Source organism: Saccostrea cucullata, unplaced genomic scaffold, assembly GCF_032062105.1.
Source record: "Saccostrea cucullata isolate Sc308-1 unplaced genomic scaffold, CSIRO_AGI_Scuc_v1 ctg17571, whole genome shotgun sequence".
NCBI classification, from domain to species: Eukaryota; Metazoa; Mollusca; class Bivalvia; order Ostreida; family Ostreidae; genus Saccostrea; species Saccostrea cuccullata.
In genome coordinates, this window is record NW_026929965.1 from 1 (window position 1) to 11065 (window position 11065).

The following is an 11065-nucleotide window of genomic DNA, read 5'->3' on the forward strand; positions in this document are numbered from 1 at the left end:
GATCAAAGGATTTATGAATAAATTAAAACTATGGAAATGATGTACCAATTTTTTAATTTATACTTGCACTATCTAATGAAATGAATAATATACAAGTGATAGATATACAAGAAAACGCGAAATGATAATAAATGCAGCTGACAATCGTTAATTTTTTTTTATATAGATAAAATAAAATATTTATAAATTCAAGAGACAAAACAGAAGGAGAATGAATGATGGCAAAATATCACATGACGGGAACTGAGTTTCATGAATGAAGATTTTAAAAAATTACTTGTAAGTTGTATATGTTATATCCGTGTATTCTACTTGGCTGTGTGCTTCAAAAGGGGGGGGGGTCGTCTTGAACATAGTAAATAGCCATAACGTTTGAACGGTAAGTACTAGGGCTTTCATATTTCAAATATGTAATCCTTGTGAAAAGAACTTATATTGGATACGACGAACTTTGACCCTTTGACCTAGACCTTGGAGAACACATGTGTACATCTGAATCTTTTTTATGTTTCGTTTCTATGGCAACTGTGAGCGACTCATTACAATTATTTTGAAAGTAGAAATCACTTTGACACATTGCAAGGAATAAACGTTGAAAGTTTCAAAACAATTGCCTGAGTAGTTATTGAGAAAATCGATATTAAAGAATTTTAACTTTCACCTGGTTTCCATGGCAATAATTGATTATTTGAAAATTTTAAATGCGAGGCGCACAAATACAGATACTAATCATTAAAATAAGAAAAGTTTCATGACGAACATTTAAGGGACCAGAGAGAACACTCTCGGACAAAATTCGTCGCTTTTTACAGGTTTCCATGGCAACGGTAGACATATTGGAACTGAACGACCTCACTGCACAAATACAACCAGTGATCGTCCTTTGAGGAAAGTTTCAGGAAGATTGTCCCAGCCACCTCCGAGAAACAGCCTGGATAAAAAAAACATGCGTACAATATCAATATGTCGTCCCCGACTTCGTTCGGGGCGACATAATAATAATAATAAGAAACCGAGTAAAAACAATATGTTCCCAAACTCCGTTTGGGGAACATAATAATAATAAGAAACAGAGTAAAAACAATATGTTCCCCAACTTCGTTTGGGGAACATAATAACGTCAGATTTAAAAAATAAAAGGTTTTATTTATTTTTTATTTTTATTTGGAACAAAACATAGCATTCCTCACAAATATGCATGGAATCATAAATAAGTTTATTTCACAAGTACGATCTTCTAAAGCACCTCGGCGCGCGTCAGATTATGTATTTTCTTGAACCGTTCCTTCCCTGTCCGACTTTTCATGAGCGCCGCCATTTTGAATTTTTTAGTCTCGGAGATATCGTTTTATTTTAAAAGATGTACATTTAAACGTATTTAAACAACAAATTTGTTATCATTTTGTTGTTTTCTTTAATTATCTATCAATTGAAATAAAAATATTCGAATTGTGGCCTTTGATATTGACTCGAACTGAAAAAGCATTTTATTCTGTAAACTACCGAGATCAATCCGAAGTTTAACGAAATTACCATGATTACAGCCTATTTCAACGACTAATAGATAACTTAACAACTTGAATTTTCTAGTTCTAGGTTTTTAAAAGATTCAATGACTAGCTAAATGTAAGTTCTTCATCTTTCTAAAATGCTTGTGCCATAGATTCAATGTTTAGTTCGTGTTTAAAAGTATTGTACAAGATTAAAATTTGGATCCGCCAATGAACTCTCAATCGCATCATCTCGGGTCTTTCTGTCAAATGTCGGAAAGCTAGTCGAAAAGGCCCGAGAAGTTGCGATTGGTGAAGCGGAGTCAGCCGAAGATTGCCGATTGAAACTCTCTTGAATTCTCGCGCATGCGTAGGCTGGCGTATGCCCAGGGCATCCTGTTTAGCCTCGCTTATATATTTACTGCGTGGACCGTGAGGTCCACGCAATCACACCGGCTCAACTTACCTGAAACTTGGCACAGAGTAAGTCTAATTCAAGTCCAAAAATTTATCAAGCTCTCAGGAACATTCATAGTCTGCAATTCCTTTTATGATAATTTTATTAAAATGTAAGTATGTGATTCCATGAGCAATTTATTTATCCTTAATTTCACATTCTCATAAAATGCAATGATTGTCGATTAGCGACGATATTTGTTTTGAAGCAAGGGCTGGTAGAGCAAAAACGCTGATTAAAAATAGTATTTCCGACTTAAAAAATTCAATGTCCACCATGAGTACGCAACACGTGCATCCTATCCAACGAAATTTGGACTTCGAAGTGTGTATTGTTTGACAAATATTCGAAGTAGATAACATTGCCCATACAGTGTACATGTAGTTAAGAAATATACATGTTCAAATGTATGTTGAATGTGCAGATTGAAGTTTTTTCGCATTAAATTGCATTCATTGATAATGTCAATAATATGGATTTTGAATTTTTATCACATGTTCGTAGATTCTTTAATATATCACACTACCAGTGCGTGAAATAATATATATGTGTATACCATATTTGATTTGATGTTCAAAATTCAAAACAATACTTGATAATTTACGAGCGTCATCAATTTAAATACTCCCAATACACAGGCTGCACATCCCAATCCGAGGCCGCGTGTCGGATTCATAAAAGTGTCATGAATATAGCCATTCTTTTCTTCCCTGTGTCGCTAGGAAATCTGAGTGTGGAGACCGATGACTATGGCATGCCAAATTCACAAAAATGAGCTAAACTTAGTTTCACAATTGATAAACTAGTTTTGTCGACTGTAAACTATAGTTTACAACCGTAAACTATAGTAAACGATTCGTTAAGTACAGTTTTCATCTGTAAAACTATATTTAAAGGTTGTTAACTATAGTTTACGAATGCTAATCTTAGTTTATCTGTCTGTAATAAAACGATAACAATAGATTTTGTTGATAAACATAGATTCACGCCTGTAAACAACAATTTACGATCGTTAACTAGCTAGTTAAGAGTTGTAAACCATAGTTTACAAATCGGGAAACTGTATTTATCAGATAATCTATGTTTAGCGATCGCAAATGATTGTTTCTGGTGTAAAGTATAGTTTACGGTTGTGAAACATAGATTATCGCGTTAACTATGATTGATTGATTGATTGTATATTGTTTAACGTCCCTCTCGAGAATTTTTCACTCATATGGAGACATCACTACTTGCCGGTGGAGAGCTGCAAATTTTGTCCTATGCTCGGCACTCAGGGCCATTGAGCAGGGAGGGATCTTTTTCGTACCAGCACCTACTGCCACACGGGACCTCGGTTTATACGGTCTCATCCGAAGGACCAGTCTCCACGTCCCACAGTGGGATTCGAACCCGCGACGTAAGGATTGACTCCTTACTTCGCGACTCTAGAGCAGATGCTCTAACCACAAGGGCCGTTAACTATGATTTACAGATGATTTACAGATGTAAAATATAATAGTTAACAGTCCGTAAACTATAGTTTACAACCGATAAACCTAGTTTATCGACTGTGAAATTATGATTAGCTCATTTTTGTGAATTTGGCGTGTTAAACCTAGTTTCACAATTGATAAACTAGGTTTATCGACTGTAAACTATAGTTTACAAACCGTGAACTATAGTTTACAATTCGTTAATTATAGTTTTCATCTGTAAAACTATATTTAACAGTTGTTAACTATAGTTTACGAATGCTAATCTTAGTTTATCTGTCTGTAATAAAACGTTAACAATAGATTTTGTTGATAAACATAGATTCACGTCTGTAAACTATAATTATACGATCGTTAACTATAGTTAAGAGTTGCAAACCATAGGTTACAAATCGTGAAACTGTATTTATCAGATAATCTATGTTTTGCGATCGCATATGATTGTTTCTGGTGTTAAGTATAGTTTACGGTTGTGAAACATAGATTATCGCGTTAACTATGATTTACAGTTGTAAAATATAGATTAACTTTGTTAACTATAGTTTACAGTCCGTAAACTATAGTTTCAACCGATAAACCTAGTTTATCGACTGTGAAACTATGTTTTGCTCATTTTTGTGAATTTGGCGTGCCATAGATGACACGTCTTCCTACAGTTTTACCTCTACAATTGCTGTATATGCAGCAGTTCTTCCGCGACCCATATCCAAAGACTTCGCTTTCTTTTTCGTTTGATTGTCCATTATGTCAAGAAAGCTAGCGGAAGTGACTTTCTTTACAGCGCATGCGTATTAAACACAGTAAATGATTCCCTTCAGAGGAAGTAACTCTATCATCTTATTGAAATCGATCGTCAATCCTCGGCTGACTCCGCCACGCTCCATTCAAACCTCGGATGTGATACATGTAGGTGGAGTAATACGCATCAAGTCGATACATTTCTCCGCCTGAAACTGCCTCCTTGTCACTCTTTTCATATTTCGCTCTGCCTAAAGTTCTTCGAAAAGGTTTCTTTATTTGTGTAATTCCTCAAATTAATTACAACAATACCGGTATGTTAGTAGTCTTTGAATGCAAGAACACAGAGTTGAGCCTGCAAAAAAGTAACTCTGATTTCAAAAGCGCAATATTTGATATGAAATTCAAATAAGGTCAGATGACTGACTCAGCAAGGTTGTAGAACTCCTTTGACGTCAGAGGTTAGGTCCGAGCAACTCCGAGTGTATTGAAATGGGAAAATTCAATACATTTCACTTAACTAAAGGGTCCTATTCTTGTGAAGCAGCTACATGTAAAACTCACGATCTTCAGTGAAAATGAGCGCTTTTCTCCTTTGTGCAGGTAAAAATATCCATAAAAAGCATTGCAAGTATTGAAAAATGAAAACCATATGAAATATGAAGTGAAAAGTTGATAAAGTGCAATACGTGCACTGTTACACTACACCCCAATTCCATAGAACAAAGCAATTTATCATATTTGACAAAAAGTGAAGGAAAAAATATCTGTAGAGGGGGAATGCCACGATTGCCATGTGTGTGCTGCTATAATCCAATAGTAGTGATTAAGAATCAGAGAAAACAAATATGTGGAAATATTTATTCAATTTTTTTATTTTCTTACACATCATGCATAATTCAGCATCATACATGTACCTGTAATTTAACATTCATATTCATGCACATACATGTAATAAACTTCACGATACACATGTTAACGTAAAACAGTACGTATATATATAGGAAACATACTAAGAAATTTACTGAAATTGTACAAAAATGCGTAGATGATGGTGTTAGTCCCGTATGTTATATAAACAACAGAAATGGAAACAACTGAGTATTAAAAAAGTACACCGTACTGTGCATAATTTAAAAATAAAGTCCAACACACGTCAAATTCTCAGTCACCACTTCCCTTCGTTATCCGAATGTTATAGAAAATGTAGCCTGCAGCCAGATAGCAGGGTTTGACAAATGTCTCTATAATACTGTTGAAACAGGACCGGAGGATTCGTAGGTTCATGCCGTAGGCTTTCAGGCAGGGCATGAGGATCCAGATGTTATGGAAGGCGAAGCAGGCGAAGTAGATCCCCCAACAGAATGACACCGGAAGTGCGCAGATCAGACTGGTGATTCTGTAGCACCAGATCTTGGTGTTTGTGAAAATCTGAAATCAGAAGAAAGGGATTTTATCAAGTTTGTAGTGTTAATGAAAATTCGAAATAATTTTTTTTTGTTATGACATCAAAAGATAGATTCCATGGGCCCGTTTTTTTCTTTTTGAATAATTACAACTGAGACCAAAATATAATTCTGCTAATAACTTTCTTATTTATATAAAACAGAAAATTGTTTTGAACTTTTTAAAACCAGAAGTCTCTGTCGAGACTGAAGCTCTACTGGTTTGTACTTATAGCAAAGGAAGAGAAAAGTACTTAAGCAGTTGGGAATTGGAACTTTACAACAGCAGTAAATAGAATAATGATCCTGGAATAAGTCTCTTTATGTTCTCAGAGTAGTCTATTTGCATGACACATTATATTTTAATCAGATTAAAACTGTATTTGGAGTAGCATTTTGAGAGTATTTTACAGAAATTTCTATTTTTAGTAACCAAGGCAATAATGTTCATCGAAGTCAAAAACCAATATATAGAATTGTGTATCTTAGTGTAGTCTACTTGTGTGCCAAGTTACATTGAAATCAGACCAAAACTGTAGGAGACGTAGCATTTTGAAAGAATTTCACAGAAATTTCTATTTTTAGTAACAACGGCAACACCGATCATCAGAATCTAAAAGCGATAAAGAGAATTATGTATCTTAGTGTAGTCTACTTGTGTACCAAGTTATATTGAAATCAGATCAAAACTGTAGGAGACGTAGCATTTTGAAAGAATTTCACAGAAATTTCTATTTTTAGTAACAACGGCAACACCGTTCATCGAAATCAAAAACCGATACACAGAATTATGTATCTTAGTGTAGTCTGCTTGTGTACCAAGTTATATTGAAATCAGACCAAAACTGTAGGAGGAGTAGCATTTTGAAAGAATTTCACAGAAATTTCTATTTTTAGAAACAACGGCAACACCATTCATCGAAATCAAAAACCGATATCTTAGTGTAGTCTACTTGTGTGCCAAGTTATATTGAAATCAGGCCAAAACTGTAGGAGGTGTAGCATTTTGAAAAATTGTTTACAGACAGAGAGAGGACAGACGGACGGACGCCGGATGCATTACTATCGCATATTAAGCTCTTCTGGTCTCTGACCAGTAGAGCTAAAAAGGTATGTAGAAAGATACTTTACTAGCAAATTTACACAAAATCATTGATATTGCGTAATTTCACAATCAGATGAAAGTTTTGGTCTTAGTCGTAAGTTCTTTTGAAAAACGGGCCCCAGGTCGCATACCCCATCCTCCCACATTCACTATACAAAATGAATGCTAATGGTCATGGTTTCTTCGAGAAGAGAGATAACTCTATCTGGTATTACTAACTTTTCTTTCATCTATTAAATTCTCATATTTATCCTGGCCCATTTTTATCAGATTTTGTCAAGCTGGGCATGCTGAAATTGTTGACATTTAGGTATAGATAAAATTTCGTGTGGATGATAACAAAAGAGAAATTTTATCTGAACCTACTTATATAATAATTAACATACCCCACTCCCTTCCAAATTACAGACGTTTGTCATCGGAATCAGGTATAATTACTTTTGTAATACACCTGAATATGTGCACTAAATTAAACATTTACAAACAAGAAAAAAAAGCTTCTCGTCCTCATTTAAAATCACAATGCATCTGCCATATTTTTGTATTAATTAACACGAGAGGAGTCAGTATAATTTGATTTTACCAAATGTAAAGCGATTTTTTTTTCTTTTCCTTTCTTTCTTGTTTCTTTTTTCAACATCCCCCCCCCCCCAGCTTTCACTGAAATTGGGGGATACGTATTTCGACCTCTTCGTCTGTCTGTCCATGCGTTTGTATTTTCCGTCTTTCTATAACTTTTTTGTTTCCGCGCGATACCTCGAGAAGCTTTTGTAGTTATATTTTACATTACAATTCCCTATGGCTGAAGGAGGACGCCTATTGATTTTGCGTTCAAACGGTCGAATATCAAAGTCTTCAAATTCATACATTCTGTGTGTATTACATTTTGCATTGAACTGTTTCGTGGCTTGAGTTGTCGTTCTTTGACTTCTGATATTTTAAAAGACGGGAAATACTTGTACATCGATCGAGCCGTTGTTAAGGACAGACGAGACGTTCCTCAATAATACATTTTTTTTTTCCAAACTTTTGTCATTGAAGAGTAACTAATTTAACACGTTTACTCACAAAAAATCGAGGTACCTTACCAGGCATTTGTGCGAGATACCAGAGGATGGCATTTCCTACCGAATCCTTTAGGGGAAAAATACTTAGTTTGTTAAAATTACATTTTTAGTGTTACAAATTTTTAAAAACAACTAGAAACCGGTTTAGAAATCAGAAAGTAAAAAAAATTTTGTATATTTTTCATATATTATGAAGATGTATACAAAACAGATATTCCGGGAACGTATCGTCTGACCTTAATGTAAACCCGGGTGTGAATTTGGGTCGATCCCTGCAAGTGTCCTGGATATAAAATTAAACGCAGCCTAAATGCTATTTTCTTTAGATTTCATTTTGCAAGATTAAGCTCTCTAAATAATTTGAAGGTTTTTTGGAAAGTGGTGTTGTTTTTCTTTTCAACCGCGGCTTGTGACTATATGGTATTTACTGCCGTCTGGTGAATTCAAAAGTTTCAACAATAATAGCTCTACAAATTAAAAAACACAGATACATTTCTTCTAGGCACGAAAACGAAGGTGACTTTTTTGGAAATGAAGTGCCCTTTTTCAACTCTTAAAATACGTTTTGAGTAATTCAATCATTGAAAAATTTATTCTTCTGTTTTTTTTTCTTTATCATAGAAATAGCAATACACACGGGAAATCTTAAGAGGATACGGACTATATATAGCGGTATAGCTGCAGATCTGTAGCTCGTTTGACAAAATTGGGATGAACGACCGAAGAGCTCCTTTGGTCATTTGATGAAACCTTAAAATCTGAAACTTAAATACTAGTATTCATTTTAAGACAGTGTAGTACATTGGAATTTCAAGTACAGCGTTTGGCCTAAAAAGGTAAAATGGAAGATACATGTATCTCGAGATTTCTTGTGCAACAGAGCTTGATATTTTGACAGTCCGGGGGCTATGTCATTATTGGTTTAATGTGTAGACATAAAAATGTTTTCGGTATTCATAAAATTTAGATCCCATGAAAATCAAACATAAAAAGATCCATGTCACATACGGGCTTTTAAACTATAATTACGTTCAAGATTTAAGTTGACCCAGTTTTCACATAAATCGGTATAAAAGGACATCATTGGTCGAACTAAGGATGAACATGCGCGTATTGATTGCAGTCGTGCTGCGTCCCAAAAGGTGGCGCTGTCGCTGACCGCCATGGATTTGTTGGGCAGATTGACGTTTTATTAACGAAATGTCCCACGCATCTTCATGTTGAACATAATGAAGGGCTGATGAACATGGCGCGCACTGCAGTTTTCTTCACGTCAATAGATTAAATACATATCGCTTCCCTGAGGACCGAGGAAACTCGAATGTTGTCCTCCAGTCATTTGATACATATACCAACTACTAACTCAATATAACGACTTTCAACACGAGCATTATATTTTCCTTTTAAACCGAGGCCAGCTGATGCTAATGTAAATAATTACCCTAGTCAGTTACACAAATAAATCAATGGTGCTCTGTTACCCCCTCACATACAAATTCTACCAGAGAATATCTGGAGGAAAGACTTTATTAAAAGCTGAGAATAAGATATAGGACAAACAGGTTTATTTAAGGAATATTGGATTTTCCTGACGTGTATATGTCCACTTAACGGCCAGTCAACTGATAAATAATAAAAGACGAGTGGTCCCTGGGCCAAGGTTTAGAATACCAGCGTAATGGCGACCGAACAAACCTTGTAGGAGTTGATCCACACACAGTCAAAGGAGAAGACATCTTCATGAGGCTCGCCTATTATTTCTTGAAACTGGATCTGGAAAGAATGTTCAAATGTAAACAATTTATACAGAAATGAGAGCAGAGAGAGACCCTCCAGTCGCAAATAGATCAGATTATTTGAGATGGCTGGTAGATTAGGTGGTCATTTTGTGAAAGAATTCAAAAAGTGGCATTTCACAGTTATATATTACGTGACTCGCTTTCTTGTGCAGAAGGAAAAAAATGCTCGTGTCAGTGCATTGCAAAACTAAGATTATACATGTAGTAGCTTTGCAAATGGAATACTTCGTAAAATGCATTTAAGCAGAAAGATTAATAAAAGTAAACATTTTGTTGTTTCTGTTCGCTTTAAGTATATTTCAGTTGTTGGAAACAAAACAGCAATCATAAACAACACTATTGAACGATTACACATGTTTCTAATCAATTACTTTTTTTCTTAAACAAGCACATCAAACATGATTCCCTTATGTTTGAATAATTCTTAAGAAACTCATTTCTTAAAATTGCTTGAATAGGAAATTAAAATTAATCAATCTGTACATTTTTGGAATCCAAACGATTTTAAAGCCCTTAGCTAATTAATGTGCAAAAAGTAAAAATAAGCAACCTATAATTTGTGGAACCCTTTTTAAAGTTTAATTATGATGCAGAAAAAAAATGCTTAGTTACCTTGAGGTCTTCGTGTAAGTTGTTCGGATCTCGTTCATGAAGGTCAATTTCCTCTCCCTCCGTAACATCCTTTGTTTTAACATTTTCATTTGTGATGGTCAATTTCACTTCGGACGATTTGGCTTCAGAGTCCGCCATTGCTTAATATTTCCTTCAAAAAAATTAAAAATGATCTTTTTTCAAAAAGTCGCTTTTTGCAAAAATCACAAAAACCAAAATGCCTTTTAAACTTTAAATAACGCGGCCAATAAATTCCTCAGCTTGGCTTAGCAAGTACCTGAATTGACCAAAATCGCAATGTTTACAGTGTGTATTTTTTCTCCATTCACTAAATATTTCCCTGTTAAAACGTCCCCGGATGAGTGATTTTTGAGCGCGGGTATGTTTTTGTTGACTATCGCCACTGTCTGTTCTTTGTACCGAAGGACACGCCCACTTTATCGGTCAGCGTGGCAGTAATTATTCCAATAATGTCCAATCTGGGCTAGCCCGGATCTTTCTATTTGTCGAGGGATTAAGAAACCTTGATAATAATTCTAATGAAGTTAGATATGAAGTGTCTAGCCTAGTATAATTGAGGTTGTAGATAAAGAGGGGGGATGAAAAATCCATTATCACAAGGTGTTCACGGTGTTTTAACGATTCGGATTTCTAAAAAAATCTTTAAAATATCACGGTACATTATATTTGCAAACTTGTCAAATTTAAGAAAAAAAGGTTGCCCAGTGTTCAGGAATAACAGATGAAGGCCAAAAAGTATGTTTAATAAAAGGATGAAATACATAATATATGTACATACATGTATATTAATATATTTGGTGCAAGGTATACATGAAATGTTACGAGATTTTTTTTCTAATCTGTCCTTAAAACTTGA

The 11065-nt window shown here is 34.8% G+C and overlaps 1 protein-coding gene across 2 annotated transcripts; it reads right to left on the bottom strand.

The window, feature by feature from the left end:
* Nucleotides 1-5018: 5018 nt before the first annotated feature.
* On the bottom strand, nucleotides 5019-10738 carry LOC134282602 (caveolin-3-like). Of its 2 annotated transcripts, XM_062765004.1 has the most exons (4): nucleotides 10466-10738; nucleotides 10189-10339; nucleotides 9473-9550; nucleotides 5019-5591 (listed from the first exon to the last, which is right to left on the bottom strand). In XM_062765004.1, exons 2-4 carry the CDS (start codon nucleotides 10324-10326, stop codon nucleotides 5325-5327), a joined length of 483 nt encoding a protein of 160 aa, XP_062620988.1. In that variant the 5' UTR covers nucleotides 10327-10339; nucleotides 10466-10738; the 3' UTR covers nucleotides 5019-5324. The 2 variants fall into 2 exon arrangements, with proteins under 2 accessions (XP_062620988.1, XP_062620987.1); XM_062765003.1 differs by having other exon boundaries at nucleotides 10189-10735.
* Nucleotides 10739-11065: the final 327 nt, after the last annotated feature.